This window comes from Culex pipiens, chromosome 2 (genome assembly GCF_016801865.2).
Source record: "Culex pipiens pallens isolate TS chromosome 2, TS_CPP_V2, whole genome shotgun sequence".
In the NCBI taxonomy this organism is placed as follows: Eukaryota; Metazoa; Arthropoda; class Insecta; order Diptera; family Culicidae; genus Culex; species Culex pipiens.
In genome coordinates this window covers 46011611-46031917 of record NC_068938.1, presented here as the reverse complement: position 1 = coordinate 46031917, position 20307 = coordinate 46011611, and the positions used below count along the sequence as shown (strand labels likewise).

General features: G+C 34.0%; 2 protein-coding genes across 4 annotated transcripts in view; one reads left to right on the top strand and one right to left on the bottom strand.

Annotated features, from left to right (window-relative positions):
* The window catches only part of LOC128092736 (uncharacterized), a 238866-nt gene that overhangs the window by 57041 nt on the left and 161518 nt on the right, over positions 1 to 20307 (bottom strand). The gene's annotated exons all lie outside the window — the stretch shown is intronic.
* Positions 1 to 20307, top strand: part of LOC120416771 (PRL-1 phosphatase) — a 92047-nt gene that overhangs the window by 69556 nt on the left and 2184 nt on the right. For all 3 annotated transcript variants that reach the window (XM_039578629.2, XM_039578632.2, XM_039578630.2), the window contains exons 2-3: positions 7787 to 8503; positions 16754 to 17635. In XM_039578629.2, the coding sequence (XP_039434563.1) occupies positions 17513 to 17635 (123 nt within the window). In that variant the 5' untranslated portion in view covers positions 7787 to 8503; positions 16754 to 17512. The remainder of the gene's footprint in view (positions 1 to 7786; positions 8504 to 16753; positions 17636 to 20307) is intronic.

Here is a 20307-nt window from a genome sequence, read left to right as displayed (position 1 = left end):
AAAATTCCGTCATCAAACCACACACACACACTTGTCGTCAATTGTCTACCATTTTTTCAAACTTGGAGTTGAACCATTACCACTGAAAGGCAACGAGCTTCGTTGACGTCAATCAGAGAAGCCGGCAGAAGCTCTCGTCTTCACGGTCCATATCGGGGAACAGGTCTACGCGCGTGAATGCGTAACCACCACCAGCACAGGGTGACCTTTCGAGAAGCAAACGTTGGTTACGTTGTTCCACACTACCACTACTGCGACTTTGTAAGTTTAACAAATCTGTTAGAATTCTCGCTTACGTCAAGCCGGCGGAATCCAAACAAGGTCCGGACTCGGTGGAGAAGGTGCTGAAAGAGACGAACAAACCATCCGTCAAAACAATCGTTTTCATATTTTGCTTTCTTCGCCCATGACCGTTACCCCGTCCGTCCGTCCGTTGTTGTTGAACTTTTTGGGGAATCGGGGTAGGGTAAGCTTTGTCTTCTTTTTTTCTGAAATAATTGCTTCATATAGACGCCCTTGTTTAAATTCGTTTTTACTGCGTTGAGAGGTTTCTGGTTGATCCTAGCTAACCCCGATGAGCCCCGCTTTCCCGAACACATGTGCCAGCCTTCTTCAGTCGGCATTTGAACAGCTGTTTTCACCAACCAACGCTGGTAACGATGCTTACATTTTCGCAAAACTTCCATCATCGACAGCTTCGATGCCATTGTTGATGTCTATGTGTGTGTGCGCGCGGTTCAAGTTCCGATAAAGGTCGGAGAGCTTACGTGCAAGCTGACTGTTGTCTGCGTATGACAGAGCTACGGCTATCCGTACGGATTGGCTCACCGGAACGATTTACGTCAGCGCTTATGGAAGTCCGGTGTAACTAGTTCGTTTTGCAAAACTGGGCTAAGCCAGTGATTATTTTACAACAATTAATCCCGTTCTACGAGTTGATTACAAGCTGAACAAGTCGGGCAGCTCTTGTCTCATGACGTGCTGACCGGAAGAAACGTTGTCCGATGCAGTTGTGCAGATTATTTTAATTAATTTTGCTAAACAACCGACGTTGTCCGACGTAGGTTATCATCACAATCAAAGTATAATCAAACGACGTAATCGTGTACAAACCATACTCCCCGGCTCAGTCTCTTATGTAAACAATCGATTGTTGTGTGTGTGTGGGATATTTGTTATGAGCAGAACAGAATCACGACGCCATCGCCCCAGCCGTTTGTCGGAATGTGTTGCTGCCGTACAAAGAATGTGTTGCATATTTTCGCTGATTTTGTTCTGCTTGCTCGGAGTCCAACTACAGAGCGGGATGATGTTCATTACCGTCAAATAGTCTTGTGGCACGAAGCGGAACGAGCAACGACAAACTGAACTGCTGCTGGTATGATAATGCGAGCTGTCTGACTCGAACAAAGCGAATTGATTCTGACTTTTGTACACCCAGAACATTGACCAACCGAGCGTCAGAAGCTGTCAAACTGATGGTACAATGATACACAAATTTCAAATAAAAATTGCAAGTGAGATTTCAAATGATATTTCAAATGATATTTCAAATGATATTTCAAATGATATTTCAAATGATATTTCAAATGATATTTCAAATGATATTTCAAATGATTTTTCAAATGATATTTTACAAGCTATTTCAAATAACATTTCAAATGAGAACTTGAATGAGATAAGATCTCAAATGATATTTCAAATGATATTTCAAATGATATTTCAAATGATATTTCAAATGATATTTCAAATGATATTTCAAATGATATTTCAAATGATATTTCAAATGATATTTCAAATGATATTTCAAATGATATTTCAAATGATGTTTTACATGATATTTCAAATCATATTTTAAATGATATTTCAACTGATATTTCAAATGATATTTTATATTAGATTTCATATGAGATCTTGAATGAGATCTCGTAAGAGAATTTAAATGTGTTAAGAATGAGAATGACATGAGAATGAGATAGAAATGTAGCAAGAATTTTGGTTTCGAGGGGGGGGGAGCTTGAAGAAAATAAATTCTAGAGTTTTGTTTTTTGAAAAGGTCCTATAAGCAATTGTCTTTCATAAAAAATATTCAAAAAAATATTTAAAAAAACACTAGAATTATTCTTCTTTTCTTCTGTCTTCAAAAAATTCGGGTGAGGGGTGCTTCAGCCCGGAAGCCCCCCTCCCCTAACTACGGGCATGGAATGAAATGAGAATGAGAAGAAAATGAGATGAGAATTAGATAAGAATGAGATGATAATGAGATCAGAATGACATGATAATGAGATGAGAATTGAAATGCGAATTAGAATGAAAAATTGAAATGATAATTAGAATGAGGATTACAATGAGATTTAGAATGAGGATCAGATTGAATATTAGAATGAGGATTAGAATGAGAACTAGAATTTGAATTAGAATGAGTATTAGAATAAGAATTAGAATGAAAATTAGAATGAAAATTAGAATGAGAATTAGAATGAGGATTAGAATGAAAATTAGAACGAGAATATGAATGAGAATAAGAATGAGAATTAGAAAGTGATTTAGAATGAGAATTAGAATGAGGATTAGAATGAAAATTAGAATGAGGATTAGAATGAAAATTAGAATGAGAATTAGAATGAGCATTAGAATAATGAGAATTAGAATGCGAATAAGAATGAGAATTAGAATGAGCATTAGAATGAGAATTAGAATGAGAATTAGAATGAGAATTAGAATGAGAATTAGAATGAGAATGAGAATTAGAATGAGAATTAGAATGAGAATTAGAATGAGAATTAGAATGAGAATTAGAATGAGAATTAGAATGAGAATTAGAATGAGAATTAGAATGAGAATTAGAATGAGAAGAAGAATGAAAATTAGAATGTGAATTAGAATAAGCATTAGAAGAATGAGAATTAGAATGAGCATTAGAATGAGAATAAGAATGAGAATTAGAATGAGAATTAGAATGAGAATTAGAATGAGAATTAGAATGAGAATTAGAATGAGAATTAGAATGAGAATTAGAATGAGAATTAGAATGAGAATTAGAATGAGAATTAGAATGAGAATTAGAATGAGAATTAGAATGAGAATTAGAATGAGAATTAGAATGAGAATTAGAATGAGCATTAGAATGAGAATTAGAATGAGAATTAGAATGAGAATTAGAATGATAATTAGAATGAGAATTAGAATGAGAATTAGAATGAGAATTAGAATGAGAATTAGGATGAGAATTAGAAAGTGATTTAGAATGAGAATAAGAATGAGGATTAGAATGAGGATTAGAATGAGAATAAGAATGAGAATTAGAATGAGCATTAGAATGAGAATTAGAATGAGCATTAGAATGAGAATTAGAATGAGAATTAGAATGAGAATTAGAATGAGCATTAGAATGAGAATTAGAATGAGAATTAGAATGAGAATTAGAATGAGAATTAGAATGAGAATTAGAATGAGAATTAGAATGAGAATTAGAATGAGAATTAGAATGAGAATTAGAATGAGAATTAGAATGAGAATTAGAATGAGAATTAGAATGAGAATTAGGATGAGAATTAGAAAGTGATTTAGAATGAGAATAAGAATGAGGATTAGAATGAGAATTAGAATGAGAATTAGAATGAGAATAAGAATGAGAATTAGAATGAGAATAAGAATGAGAATTAGAATGAGCATTAGTATGAGAATTAGAATGAGAATTATGATGAGAATTAGAATGAGAATTAGGATGAGAATTAGAATGAGAATCAGAATGAGAATTAGAATGAAAATTAGAATGAGAATGAAAATTAGAATGAGAATGAGAATGAAAATAATTCGAAAACTACTACAACCTGTGTTGATTCGACCTCGTCCTTAATGCGAAATCATCGCACTGCTCAAGTCAAAATCATCAACCCGATCTTGTTGACATCAGCCTGTGCCTTGTAGACATCTCGTAAATCTTTCAATTCTTAAGCTTGTCTCATCTACTAGAATGGGTTACACGAGACAAATTGTTAAGATGGCTTGTTGTGATACGGTGCTGTCTACTGTTATTATTTTTTTCGGTGCCACTTAACACGCTTAAGATTCTGCTGCCACAAGCACTTGCTAGCCAAATTGAACCCAAGTGGATGCAGTTTTTTTCCCCGTAGGAATGCAATAAATTTGTCACTAAAGAGTGCATCGAGTCGCTTGTTAGGGTTCGCAAAAATGGCACCGAATGACTCACGAAGGGGGATTTGTTGACAAATTTATGAACGGCCCCCGTTCGTCGACAATTTTGAACGACGGCTTTATTTTGGCAATAATTGGATTTTTCAACCAGCGATCCCAAGCCGTTCAAGACCTATTTGTTCATCCATCTGTTTCGCGGAAAAGCGTCAAACAAAAAAAAATCAATAAACAACTCTAAATCTACTAAATGCACCTGTCTGAAGGGGCCTCATCTGGTGCTCGTCAACGAAATCCATTTGTGTCATATTTTGCTCTCGATCGAGGTCACCTCTGCTGTTCTCGGCGGTAGACAGCTTCCATCATTTTTCCCGAGCCAGAGAGCGCTCTCATGTGGGACATCCGACCATCGACCGTTTCATTTCGTTACATACCAGCCGCCACGGTGGAAAAATCACAAACTGCATCGCATTACACAGCAAAAAAAAATTGACATGAAATTTTCTGTCAAAAAAGTGTAATTTTATCTCAAAAAGCAATTTACGTCTTTTTTTCTGTAAATCTACCTATTCAACAAAAGTTACGGTAAAATTACATCAAAATAAAGTAATTTTGCACATTCAAAAAATGCATCTTTCGGATTTACACTTTTTAGTCGTGTTACACACAAGTTGAGAACATTTTTTTTCTGGTGCGGAACGGAAAAGCTCTGTGTGTGTGAACGCTGATTTTTTCCTGTTTTTCCGCCAAATGCGAACAGCGAATGGGGTTTGTTGTTGTTGTTGTCGTTGATGGCGGTTGACCTTGTTTAGGCTCGCAGAGATGATCTCTCTGCTGGTAGAAAGCGATTTAACCGCGCAAAAGACGAAATGTGGTGCGGATTAGTACTTTGTACTGTTGTGAGAAAATTGAAATGTTTTTGAATTTGGAATAAGAAATAGATAGATTTGTAACATTATAGAAACCCTTTTTTGAGTTGAAATTCCTTCGTTTGGTCTCGAAAATTGAGTAAAATAAATGTGATACTGTCAACTCTGTCAACTCACACAAAACGGAAAAAAGTTATCCTTGCCTTCTTCAAATTCATGTTCCCAGGTCTAATTTCTTATTTCTGACAGGAAAAATATAATGGTAATTTTCATCAGAAATTGGTGACAGATTTTGTGTAGAAAAAAAACAGTAATTGGTGAATTTTCATCAGTTTCTGATGAATTTTCATCAGGTTCACATTTTTACACATATTTTAAGGTAATATTACTCAAAAAAAGGTAATATTCAACCAACCAAATTTTCAACCGTTCAAAATTAATGTTTTTTCCTGTGTACCTGCATGCATTGAAGTATCCTAAAGAAAATGTATTTTCTATTAAAAAAATAGTCAAAAAACTTTGCTATTTTCGTAACTTAAATATTGGTAATTGGGAGATATTATTGAGAAATTGCTAATTTGTTTCTTTTTATCTTTTAAAATACAACTAATTAATAATTTTACCTTGATTTATGTGAGGAAAGTGCAATAAATGTGTATGATGTAAATTTACATGATTTTTAGATACATTTTTTTCGGACACAACATCTGTTGACATTCCTAGATGTAATATAATCGTGAAATATTTGAACAAATTAACTTATAAAACTTCGTACTCTTAATTTGAGAAAATATCCATGATTACCAACAAAAATAGCCCTTAAAATTATGTTCAAATAGTCAAACTTATGGACAATTTGCAGATTTTCTGAGTTTAAAGGTTTATACCTAAACAGTAAAAAAAAGTTAAATTTGCAAGGTTGAAAAAGGTTGATGCACAGTGAAAAAACCATGGTAATAAAAAAGTTAAATTTTATTCCAGTGTTTTTACACTTTTTCAGTCTAAATTGAGGTAATGTTACATTATAAAAGAGGTAATATTACACCTTCAAATTTTACATCTTCCAAATTTACAATATGTTGTACTGTGTGGTTGTATATAGTCCATGTTTTGATGATGTGCCACCGTGACCTCCGGCACTAATTTCCCTTTTTCTTCATATTTGAAACAACCATTTATTTGTTTTAAGTTTGGGGCGATTGAAGGACATGCAGATGAACAATCTCAATCATTTTTAAAATTGGTTATTCGTAATTAGGTCGAATACCGATGCAAAAAGGACTGTGTTTACCAATGGCTCTTACGTCTGTTTGAAAACTAATCCGAGATATATAGAATTCATATTTCAGAAGTAATTTCACAATTTCCGGATATTATGATACCATTATTTTTTTATGACTAGAAAGATTTCGCTAAATTTATCTTAGATTTAACTTTGAATCAATAATTATTTTTTTTCAAAAATACATAAACTGAACTGAAGCATTTATGTCTTCAAGAAATTGAGCTCAGTGCTTCAACTATTTTAAAAACCTTTGTCATTTCTCGAACATTTTGTGATACTTTCTGTTTCAAAAAAAATCCAAAATTTGCAATTTTTTGCTGACCCAATTCTTTGATTAATTAATTTTATTTAAATGAAGCTCGAATAATTTTTTTATCAATCATTGCAAACAGTATGAAAACAAACTCAAAAACAACTTTAATGTTTAAGTCAAATTGCAAACTTAACAATATTATTTCCATTTTTTGTAGAGTCGTAGTAAACATTTTTGTTTGAAAAAAAAAATGATTAATTTTGAAAAATTTCTGTCGTTAGAAATTATTGATCAAAGTTGAGTTGTCAAAGTCATCTACAAATTGAGTTTTCTCAACATCTATTTTTTTTAAGCACAAAAATGTGCTTATTGTTTTTCCAAAATTTCAGGATTTTTAGATTTTATAAGGATTAGATTCATAAAAAAACCCTAAGCTTACAAAAAAAATCCAATTAGATATAAACAAACCATGCGTGAGGGATTTTGTGTGATTGGTTTCATTAAAAAAAACTTAGTGAAAGCGGGTTTTTATACTCGAAAAATACAAATTATACATTTTTTTCAAGTGCATTTTTTATTATACTTCTAAAATTTTTACTTATGTTAAACCCTGCATTGAAAAATAATAGAATTATTAAAAGACTGCGAGGAATGCCTCAACCTCTAGTTTTCTTAAAACTGTGTTGAATGATAGATAGTAAATTTATAAAAAGTTAACTAAAACTCAATTCACACTGGCGAGATAAAAAATAAAGATAAATTTGATTGAATTGCTATACTCATAAGATCAATCTTGGGATTGGTGACGAATGACCACTTTTCAGTTAAAATCATCTTAATTCAATGTACACAAAAAACAATAATTTTGCGATTATTTGTTTCATTTTTTGTATTTGTTTTGTTGTAGATTCATATTTATAAATAAAGAACCATGATTTTTCTTTTGTTTTCGTCGTCTATGAATAGTTGGAAATACCTTCTTGGCTGTGATTTCATAACGATAATTAGTTGGCACCTTTTCAGGGAATTTTCCTTTGTCTCACGCCACAATCAACCGAAAACCGTACTAAACTCTGATTCTCGAGAAAACCAGCCTTCGATTATGTCTCATCCATATGTCCCTGAGGGAAAACCCAAAACCCCGATCATTTCACTTGATTTTCCCACGCCGAAAAACAAAAAGCTAACTTCCCCCCTTTTTCTCGTTCTCCTCCTTTCAAACAGTTTTGGCGGCTCGATCCAACCTCTATGGAGTTTCAGCTAGACAGCGCCGAGTACTGCCAGGCACAACACAAATAAGCTACACGCCCGCCCCCGCGCCCTCGTGCCGTGCCGTTGCCGTGCCCACTTCCGTGAGACATCCCCCGCCGCCGCAGCCGCCACCGCCCACCGCCGAGCCGAGTGTGTGTGTGGGAAGTGTGAGAAGGAGGTCCATCCCAGCCCGCCGCCGAACCCGCCCGCCCTGTACGTAGGAGCGTTGAGGTCCTAAAAGCTTTGGAGGAAGAAGAAGGAAGAGGAAGAGTGTGCAGCAAGAAGAAGAAGGGAAGGTTGGACCTGAAAAGTGCTAACCCGAGAAGAAGTGCAGACTGTGTGTGAGTGAGAGAGAGATAGCGATAGCAAGCTAGACGGACCTCAGGTGATCTCAAGGGGAGCCCGTACCTACAACTGACGACGACGAGTTCAGAGGTGGTGAAAACAGCTGACTTCCTGGTCCAAGCCGACGACTTCAAGTCCAAGTGTGCAAACTTGTGTCTGTTGTGTGTGCGCGCGTGCAACTCCACGTCACCGCGTTCATTTTCTTCAAGTTTCTACTCCTTCCTGGTTCCAAGCTGATCCAACCCAGATTGGCCAGATATATCTCTGCCAACTGCAGCAGCGCAAAGCGGTTGCGAACGAGTTCCGTACGACCTACGAACACACACACACGCGTGTAAATTGCGGGTAAGTTTGTACAGAACTGTTACAGTAGTAAGCTGCACTTTATGTACGTTCATGACGACTGAGCTCTAATGGAAAGTTATTTGACACGTAAAAGGTTGTGAAAACTGTGAGGACAGGAAGAATCGTCATTGATGATGCTGGTGGAAGGAGAGGAAAACTTTCTCCCCGTTCACTTTTTGCCATTGCCATTCATGTGCATGGGGTGAATATTTGTTGGAAGGGCAGTTGAATTTATTACTGTGTTGGGGGCTTATTTGAAATTTTACTCATGCACTTTATTTCGAATTGATGCGTAGAATATTTTTAAAGCCATAGCTTAACATAAAAATCATTCAAGTATTATATTTTCACATTATTTTATGAAGCGAACTGCTTTCAAACGCAACTCAATTTCTCAAATAAGGTTTAAAAAGCTCCTTCTATGTCGTAATAGTTATAAGTAGGCAATTTAATTTTTTTTTGTCGTGAAACTACTTACTTTTCCTTTCAATCTCGAACGATGAAATAGCCTATTTTTCTCTATAAAAAAAACAGAATCGAATAGTAACCCTTTTTAAAACAAATGCTGAAAAGTTCTACTTTTCAGCACTTGTTTCGAAAAGTAATACGTTTCAAATTTTTTTTTTATTTAAACGATTCATTGACCAAATGCATGGACATTTGACCTATAATTCTATTCAAAGGGTGTTTTTCGGAATTGCAAAAAATGTTGTATGAAAATCGTTGCAAAACTTGATTTTTTATCACTCGTCGTATTTATCCAACTCAGTGAACCTCGTTAGATAAATGTACGACTCGTGCTGAACATAATTTCTTTTTGCAACCCCAAATCCAAAAATATATTTTTCCCTCATGTGTAATTTTTACATCAGGAAAACACGGGAAACCGGAAAAAGTTTGGAATTTGATTAGATTTTCTATTTTCTAAAGTTTTTATCATCAAAAGGTCGATTATCGGATGGAATGGGACTTCAAATAATCGAATCATGAACAAACAATACTTTCAAGTCAAATTTGAATGGTTGATTGCATATTAAATAACCAAATCTAATTTGTTTTACCACCGCCATTTTGGCCGCCAACGTTGTTTACAAATTCAAAATCACTTTAACTTTTGTAATTGAGTCTGGATTGTACTGGGATAAAACAGGAAAAAAATCGGGAACTTGACTGACAAACCGGAATAATGTTATTTTAGTTTATTTTAGTTAAAATTTTGCATGCTTCTCCGACATGTATTCAACTTGTCTCTGTTACAATATTATTCTTGTAATGCTACACGAATTATTCGGAACTTTACATTATGGCGTTGTTATTATTTTAAATTATTATTTAAAATGTTTCCCAATCAGTATTTCAGTACGAACTGTTAGAATCTAAGTTAAAAAAATAACAGCTAGTCGTTTTTAAGATAATTTATCTTTGAAACTCAATAAACAACAGAATAAATTCATCCTTTTTATTTCAAAAGTATGTCAACACTGATTTTAAAAAGAAAAACAATCATACAATTTTTATTGTAAAACATTTGATTCAATTTCAAAATTTTTTTTTCATTATTCGTGCCAAACTTGTACGAAAATTTTGTTTTCTTCATAATTTATTTTTATTTGAAGACAAATCCTTGTCAAAATGCAGTTTTTGTTGGTTTAAAATTTGAATCTTCAACTGAAAAAATAAGGAAAAAATATTTGACTTGAAATTGAAACTCATCTAAATGAATTTTTACCTTCTTGTGTTATAATTCAATAATGACAATCGACAATCGTGGACAATCGCCATACCCCCCCCCCCCCCCCCTAAAGTGTCCCCGTGGTTTATGGATGGTCCCTTACCTATTTTCGATTGTTAGAATTTTTGTAGGGACATCTGCTTAAATTGTATGTAGATTTATATGGACGAACCAATGATGGAAAATGACTTTTTTTTGTCAACGACAAACTCACAGCACTTCAGCCTTCAAAAATCAAAGAAATTGGTTGTTCTTGGAAGAAAAGATTTTCTTGAAATTATACGATTTTTTATAAGAATGAGTTCTGCCCAAATTCTACAGTTTAATTATTTATAATAAAAAAGACTTTCAGAACAGATCATTAGTGCTGTTTTTTTTCGTGTTAATTTTCGTTGCTTTTGTTTCGCTGTTTATGTGCATGGGGTGAGTGGTTATTATAAAATGATGGAGGGATTTTATTAAATCTAGAGTTTTTTTATAAGTCCTATACTGCCCATGATCGCATAAATGTCCCATATGCATTTTCATCACTTTTGAGTTAATGATGCAGTTTGGTTTAAAATCGTGTGCTCTTTCAAAAGAGCCTATATCATCCAGTACTTTGTTGTAGAAATCAGGAGGAAATCCATTTTTTTCACGAAAACTTAACACGTAGCCTTATGTGTGGGACAAACTACAAATGCGTTTTTCTCAGCTTGCTGTTTTTGCATATGGGACATTTATGCGAACATGGGCAGTATAAACATATGAAACACAATAGCTTATAGGACCTTTAAAAAAAAAACTCTAGAAATGTTCATAATATTGCATTGTTATATTTGAATGATTATATAACAACACTATATACCCTTAATACATCCTATTAACACAGATAAAACTGTTTTCCTGATTTCCAGTAAAGATTTAATGATTTCTATAAATCAAAACAAAGTTTTATTGACTGGAAAAATTAAAGGCATACGAATAAGAAATCCTTAGCTTAATGTAAAATATGGCTTTGTATTGAAAATGCATCAAAAATGGCTTCATTTATTTACTATTGCTTTAAACTTTTGAAAGAAATGATAATTTAAAAAACAATATCTGTACCAAATATATGCATTTCAAAGTATTTTGATACTAAACATTGTAAATTGGTGTAAACAGTTTGCAAAAAAAAAATATCATTTTGGTCTCAGAAATTAAAACAGAGATTTGAAAATCCAAATCTGGTAGCCTCCCTGTTTTACAGTTATCCCACAATTTTTAGCAATTTATAGATCGCATTATGGTAATTTTTTTTTTAGAAAATCTATAATTCAACATTCGATTCTTTCAAATGACTGCAAACACAAACGTTTTATTTTGATGTTGTAGAAAATCATTGATTCCTGAATTCTGCAAATCCGGAACTTTTTTTTTTTTTTTTTTTTAATTCTTTTTTAGGAGTGCATATTTGCTACAAAATAATTACTTTAAGTTTATATTTTTTTATGATTGTTTTTATGTTCAATGCACAACTTCATCTCACAAAGCAACTCTCAGCTTTTTTATATTTTTTTTTGGTTGGCGCTGTCGCCAATTTTTTATTTAGTCATAATTTTTGAAAAATTTGGGAAAAAACGGTCGAAGAAAAATTTCCTTCATTTTCAGATGCAAAATTGGATTTTAAATCATAAAGTATTCAACAGAAATTTTGATAGTAGATACCGTTTTCGAGGTTCATTCACCTATAGTTAGATTTTCGCATTATTTTGGAACGTTTGGTTTTTTTTTTCAGGATTGCCAATGGTTGGCCAAAGCTCAAACATATTTTTTTCGAATAGTTTAGATTATTTTTTTGTAAATTTGTACAAGAATCTTTGAAGAAACCAGCAACCTTTGGCTGCTGAAAAGTTACTAAGACAAATTTAGAGGAAATTATCTGAATCAAATTGACTATTGAGAAAGAGGAAAATCACTGTTCAGAATGTTGCAGAATGAAGACTCGATTGACACTTTTTTCTTGATGCCCAGCTGTATGGAAGAAAATCATGGCAACATCATGCGCACTAGCTTTATTGCTGGAAATTGTTTTCCTCTAGTTTGATAACATTGTTTAATTTAAAAATCAGTTTCTGATGTTAAAATTAAAACTATAAACTACTTTTATAGTCTAAATAACTACTTTTATAGTAGTTATTTTTGATTTTCTGTGTTTAAAAAATATACAAAATCTCCATCATATAAATTGTAAACACACAAATATAAACCCCACTCTCTTATAACTTATTTCCCGAAACTAGAGTAACCAATTTCCCAGTTCACCCTTACAAGAAGTACGTCATCAATATCTACCCCCACCAACATTATCGACCATTTTATCCTGGGGGAAAAAAACTAGTCCAAGTTGCTCAACGTAGAAAAGCATATTGCATCATCGTTTAGTATTCTTCGTCGTCATCGTCTAGCATAAATCATCATCATCATCAACAATAAATCGTTTGTGGAAATTCGTAACATTATTCAAGAGGGGGCAAACCGGCAAGCACTTGGAAATTGAACACAGTTCCATTGCTGCAAAAAAGCTTTTAATTGTGATTATTGCACATACACACACTAGCCTACCACGTGTCCATTTCACGACAATTGTACACACGTGTGCATTTCACCACATTTTGCAACCTTGTGAACTGCACTGCAATTGGTATTTTTAGAAACTTCCAGCCCAAAATGTCCTTGACGCTGTGCCATTTGTGTGCCCCAAGGTGCTTAATTAGAGGTTGGAGTTAAATGTTCAAACTTTATTTTTATACTGTAAAAATTCAGATTATTTTTAATGTTATGACTATAACATGACGCCAACCTTTGCGTTTATAATCTTGATTTGAACCTTCCTTACTAATGGTGGGTCCTTGTCGCTGCAAAGGTTGACTTTATTATGGTGGGAAGGAAACCCGGTGGTGCACACGATTGATGACTCCAACCCTTACTTTGGAAAGGGGGTAAAAAGTGGGGTTGGTTCCGCGACCTTCGATGTTACCCTTCGTCATTAAGAAACTTATACATGAGTTTGTAATGTCCGCCATAATGCTTGCGGTAATAATAATTTTCTGTCGCGAAAGTTTTGGAATTATTTTTGCTTTTTGAGAAATTTTAGAATGTTTAATATTAATTTTAGTCAAACAGTTGCGCACGTGTTTCCGGTCACCAGGAAGGACATCCCAGAACTCATCAAAGCAAATATAATGGGAGCAGGTTGGGGTGGTTTTTCCTTGAACTTTTGAACAATTCGATTGCCACCAGAACAAAAAAAAAAAGAGAAAAACAAAACACAATTTGCTGAATCGACTTTCGATAAACAACCCACGGCGGAGTGGTTGATGTCAATTGCGATGTTGTTTTTTTTCTCTTATTTTTTTGCTGTTGCTTCTGTTTGATCCTTTCTTGGTACACTCAATAATGGTGGTGGGTTTTTGGGTGTTGTGGTAAAAATGGATTACACTTTTAGAGTCGAGTTTGGGGGGCTTCTAAATTTATTGCCTCCCAGGTTTTGCGCGTGCTTTATGAACCGGAATAGACTCGTTTTGTGTAAAAGAGTGATTGTGAGTATACTCTACAGAGAGCCAAATAAAAAAAGCGATTTTCCATCCTAAAACAAGTGCTCTGATGGCTATTATTTATTGGTTTTGGCTCACCTAAAAACATTGAAATGTTGTCAATATTGTCAATATCAAACCATTTTTTCTAAATCTCAATTTTCTTGATAATTTTTCAGTCCTTGTGAAGTGAAATTGTTTCGTACTTTTCGAATGTTTTCACTTTTTTACCTGATTTTAAAATATAAGAAATTATAAATTTGAGACAATGCAGAAATTTGTTTGATTAAATCTCTAACCAGAATCCATTTCCAACCAATTTTTGATCTTGAAAAGCACAGAAAAGAAGTTTTTTTTTTATTTTAGGATTAGAAGTTTGACTTCTGACCTTGCCAATGTTTTTAAAAATGTACACCCAAAGGAAAAATATTTATCAAAATCTGCAACAGTGGATTTGCTGCAGAAAATGTTACATTTTATAACATTTTTTGCAGCAAGCTCATAGCTCATTTTTGCTCGCGTGTAGCGATCTGCAGTTCTCACCAACACATATAATGCTGGCGCGTCCCCGAGCAATTTTTTAAAGAGAAGAATATGTTGGTGCTCTTTCTCTCACAATTCATCAAGCGTCCATGGCGCGGTGGTAGCGTGTTGGATCAACAACCAAGAAGTTGGTGGTTCAATCCTCGTTCTGTTAAGGTTTTTTTTTTGTGAAATACAACCAAAAAGCCGTCGGTAATGTCGATAATTGTCGGTAACGGGCAAAAATGTCATACCCCTATATCGCAAAAAATGCATGAGGACAGTTTTCATGCAGATTCTGATATACTTTCATGCCGCCATGCATCATAATCATGCGACCGCCGTTTGGGTGAAAGTTTTTTTTCTGGGGTCAACTTTGGCTGTGTTTTCCACTAACGTTTCCTAAAATTTATGTGAAAAAATTGTAATGGCCTAGACTATGCCTCTAAAACATTTTTTTAACAATTTAAATACGAAAAAGAAAACGTGAAAAAACGAGATTTTTTTTTTTTAAACATGAAAAAACTAAATACGGTAGAATAAGCCAAATACATACTTAAAAAAACAAATTTAAACTAAACAAAATAAATGCAAATAAAAATACTAAAATGGAACAAGAAAACATAAAACAAAAGAATTAAAGTTTTTCGTAGAACAAAAGTTGATCAAAATGACTGACAAGTAAAAGGGGAAAAATAAAAAATTTCGAAAACAAAATTTGGGCACTAGAGGATTAAAATTTCCAAAAATCTTGAGATTTATTTTTTTCTGATCAACTTGGTGGTTTTGCCAAAGTTGTTTATTTTGCTTTGAACTTCCCCAAAAAAATATACTTTTACCCCGTTTTTTTTAAATTCGGCTTTCCACACCAAATATAGAATTGCAGAAAATAACAATTTTTGAAAGATCTCATTTTTGGATATGTTTTAGATGACATTATTTGAGCTATGGCAAGAGTTGCCAGATAAATCTGGGAATGCCAGATTTTTAAGTGTCAGCCAGAGTGAAAATTTATCATTATCTGTGCCAGATTTTACAGTTAGTAGTAAGTTTTAATTTTAATGAAAATGTAAATTCAACCTTTATGAAGCCGAAAATCAATCAAGCCATCAAAATTTTACAAGCATTCGAATTAATTCGTAGCCTTCCTGCACTTCCCAATCACAACTGTTAGATTTTCGTTTTACCAAAAATTTTCCAGATGTTTTTTTCTGGCCAAGTTAGTCAAAATTAATTGACAGTGTTGCCAATTTTTGAAAAAAAAAATTATCGTGGAACAATAACCTTTTTCTACTTTATTTTTAGATGAAAAATCAATTTATCAATCAAAAAGTACACTACATTGAATATAATATAGTACATCTTTTTCAAGTTTTAGCCACTAATTATACATTTTTTTTTCAAAAATCCTGCCTTTTTTGTATATAGAAGTCATGACCATGCTTGACCAACCATCCCCAAAAATATTGTTTTCGAAAAGTTCAAAAAAATCTAAAAGTGAAGTTTTTTGGATTTTTTTTAAATGTTCAAATCGAGAGTTTTTTTAAAGGTCCTATAAACAAAATTTTCAATTTTTGCTTTTTGGGTGTTTTTAGAACCGCCTTGAGTCAGGTGTATTCAAAAACACACAAAAAAAAACAAAAAAAACAAAATTTTGTTTAAGGGACATTTAAAAAAACTCCAGAAATCCACCTATAGGATACATTTAAACATGCCCTTGAACATAAGTATTTTTAATCACGACCATATTATGATAAAAGGATTGCAGGATTTGAGATACAAGGTTTCATTACAACGAAAAAAGACGAAGTTGACTTTATAGCTGTCGGCCACCATTGCTAGTACCAACCACTAGTGTCTTCCTTTTTATCTACAAGGACTTCGCCGCCCTGGGCTCCTAAGTGTATGAAGTATGGCACGGAGCGACGGCGCCGAATACCCATATTTACACAAAGAATTTTAGGGTGCCCGCCGCGGGATTCGATCCGGTGTTCTCTGGATTGTGAGTCCAGTGCGCGTTCGATTGATCCACACAGGCGACACAAATTTCATTACAAATTTCCTTAATTAACAAAAATGCAAAAACAAATAATAATAAAATCAGAGCAGAAAAAAATATGTTAAAAAATGATTATCTAAAAACACTTTGATCTGTCATGTTCCAAGATTTTTTAGACACTTTTGTTAGGGAAAATAATATATACTTTTTGAATTGTTTGATACACCATTATGAAGGCTTTACTGAACCTTTTTTATATCCACCCTTATGAAACTTCTTTAGTATTATATTCTTTGTTTTGGAAATTTTCCGGATTTCTTTACAATGTTACTCAATATTCATGCACTTTAGTATGATCAATTTAGGTTTTATCCGTTCGTGACCTTGTTGCTCCTATCCACGTTCTAATGTTTTTTTCTTATCTCTTTCCCCCCTTCCAGGTAATCATCCTAAATTGAACATAGCAGGTCGTTGTACCCACAAAGGCAACAACAACAACAAACAAACAAAAAACTCGTCAAGGAACGCCAACGCACGCATCTTACGCCACCTTCAACGAGAGAGATCGAGAGAAACAGAGCAAGAGATAACCTTCATTTTCCCAAACTCCCAGTGTTGACCGACGAGAGGTTCTGCGCGGCCAGCTCATCCCTCCGGAAAGAGAAAATCAGCGACGGTGAGAGCGGAGTCTGATCTTTGTTGAAGCGCAATTGCCGCCGATTCTTGGGCAGAAAGTGTCGCGAAAACGTTCGTTGAACCATCAGCTGAGTAGAGCACCCAAGAGCAAGAAGAAGAGGAAAAAAATCTAAATATTCTATTATTTGTGATATAGTATACATCATATTTTTTTAAGAAATTGATTTTAATCTCGGCGAGCCGAAGCAAGAGAGCAGGTGTAACACGAAGCTAGGAAGAAGAGGAAGAAGGCGTGATTTTATCTAGAGGAAGCAACACGACAGATAATAAACTAAAGCGGAGCAGCGCGGCCAGTCGTCTCGATAGCAAACTCACCGAGCTGAGAGGTAGAACCGACAACTACTACTAGTACTACTCCTAAAAAACTAGAGAAAAAGGAAGCTACACTACTTACTACAAACCAGCAGAAGCAGCAGTAGTCGAAGAAGAAGGCTTGACATCGTTCTTCCTACCGCGAGAGCCCACAAAACCCGGCCAATCCTTTGGCACCGGGGAACCGTTTAATGACCACCGTCATCATGCGTCAGAAGGACATCCGACCAGCGCCCGCCCGGATCGAGTTCAAGGGCATGAAGTTCCTGATCACCGACCGGCCCTCGGACCACAACATCATCGCTTACATCGCGGTGAGTCTTTTTACTTCTTCTTGGGTGGCTGTGAACTTAGCCCACTTATCGAATGGGAACTCGCTTTTATCAGCGCTGAGCAATCCCGGGCCCGTTTTATCAATTAAAATTGCGGTTGAAATGAGCGCTGCACCAAAGGCAAATGTTTGTTAGGTTGTTGTTGGTTTCTTACCCGTTGTTGCCTGAGATAAGATGGCACACGTCGCGATAAACGCGTGCTTACGGGTGGAAAAGGGGAAGGTTGCAGTTTTTTTCGGGAAGAAGAATTAAAACAGTTGGTTACAAAACTTCATTGATTACATTTATAATCTTTGAGATATCTGAGAATTTTTCAACACACAATCTAGTTATCTTTAACAATTCATTTGGCGGATCTAAAATCTGAAACCGGTAAAAATATGCTGCGTCATCTAAGCATGACGCTAAATGTTGCAATCAGAAATTGTTTTTATTTATAACTCCCACAATTTTCTAGTAAACATTGAACTTGTTGCATAGTTTGCACACATTAAGATTGCAGGATACATATTTGTCTTCAGCAAAAAAAATGTACTAACAATGGAACTATACTTTCTTCATGAATGAGTTAATCATTCTGGACTGCACTTGTCTGTTTTGACAATTGCTGAAAAAAAAAAACAAAGAAATGGGGCTTCTCTGCATAATTGTTAATTGATTTATTTTTAAGGAGTATATGAATTTGCATTTGAAATTTATTTCACGAAACCATTAGCAAAGTGAACTTTTATTGGAAATAATCACATCACATTTCAGTCCGTTTTACTTTTGGCCTTTTTACTAAACAAAGAACATTAGGGTTTGCTTGGACATAAATTCTTTCTTCAAACAAACAAATCGGTTTAATCGATTTCGACGCCAGTAATAAAAGCTTATTCACAAAGAAAGGCTTTTTCGAAACAATAATTTCATTCATTTCGCGTATAACGCAAATCATTTCGAGATTTTTAAATTTGTATTTTTTTATTTGGATGTTACTTTGTCCTTTCCCTATTTCAAAATAAGCTATTTTGCATCATTATTTTTTTCCTTACAAGTATCCACACAATTTTGCGAGTTGGTCATACAAAAAGGTTACGTGATTATAGGAAAGCTGTATCATGACATTAGATTTTCTGATAGATTTGGTGTCTTCGGCAAAGTACCTAATTCAATCTAATTAGGAATATTAAGACAAAACAGATACAGTACAGTCCAGACTCGATTATCCGAAGCCTCGATTATCCGAAGTTTCGATTATCCGAAGTTCGATTATCCTAAGGTTTGGATGGGACTTCGGATAATCGAATCACGTTTTTTTTCTTTTTCTTGTTTTAAACATCAAATTCGAGTTCTGCAACCCCATTTTAGTCAAATTTGAAAAGTTGATTGCCTACTAAATAATAAAAAACATTTTTTCAATATTTCAACACCGCCATATTGGCCGCCATCATGGATTTAAAAGTTTTAAATCACTTTAACGTAGTCATACTTAAAATCGACAATAAAAAAATAGGCATCGAAATTTTTTTTCGTGATTAGATTATTCGAAGTTTTGATTATCCGAAGTGAAATTTTTCCGAGGCTTCCGGACTGTAATTTATTTTTTATTTAACTTTTTTTTCATTTAAAGTTGGATTCCCAAAATACGTTTTATAAATTTTCGAAATTTGTCGATGTGTTTTATGGGACTCAAAAAAATCTTTTGATACATAATGGTGCAAAATCTGGTTCCAGAGATATGATATGATTGTGAAATTATTTTTTTGAAAATCGTTGAGAGTGCGATCATATTTTTTTGAGTATAAAAAAATTAAATTGAATTTGCAATCGATATGTACTTTACTGAATTTTGATAGAGTACCTCATTTTGGAGTTATCTTCACACACAAGTTAGGGACCATCCATAACCCACCTAGATACTTTTTTTTTTGTAATCTCAACCCCTCCCCCCATCCCCCTCGTGGACATTAAACATATTTTTCCTATGGAGCGTGGACGATCGTCATACCCCCTGTAGTGCCCACGATGTTTATGGATGGTCCCTTGTGACTTTCGGAAATTTTAACATTTTTCTTTTTTTTTTCTAATCATATTCCATGAAAGAAATTTCACAAATTTAAAATTGGATCTTAAAAATGAAATGCGGTAGATTATCTTATTGTAGACTTTATTTAAAAGCTTCGCTCGGTTTTAAAATTTTGAGATTATTTTTTTAGGCGATCAGAAATTTTCACAAGAGTTTCTTTTTTTTAACATTAAAATCCATCATATATTTCTTAAAAGAAGTGTTTTTAAAATGAAAAAAGAAATCATTTTTTTTAATGTTAAAGAAAACACTATTTTTCAAAAAAAAAACCGATTTTGCATCATCATCCACTATGGCTCAAAAGATGTCTTTTTACAGTCTACTAAAGGAGGTATTAGACTGTAGCAAACAAACATACAAACACATACTTTTTCGGGTTTGACAGTTTGCCAAACTGGCAAACAAAGCCAAATGTATGCAGGCTGACGATTCTGCAATGCAGGCAAACAAACAAAGCAAGCAAACTGGCAAACAGTCAAAAAGTTTGTTTGTTTGCGAGTTTGTTTGTTTGCGAATTTGTTTGTTTGTCATAGTCTAATACGTCCTTAAAACATACAAACAAACTTCTTAAATAAAGAAAAATGTA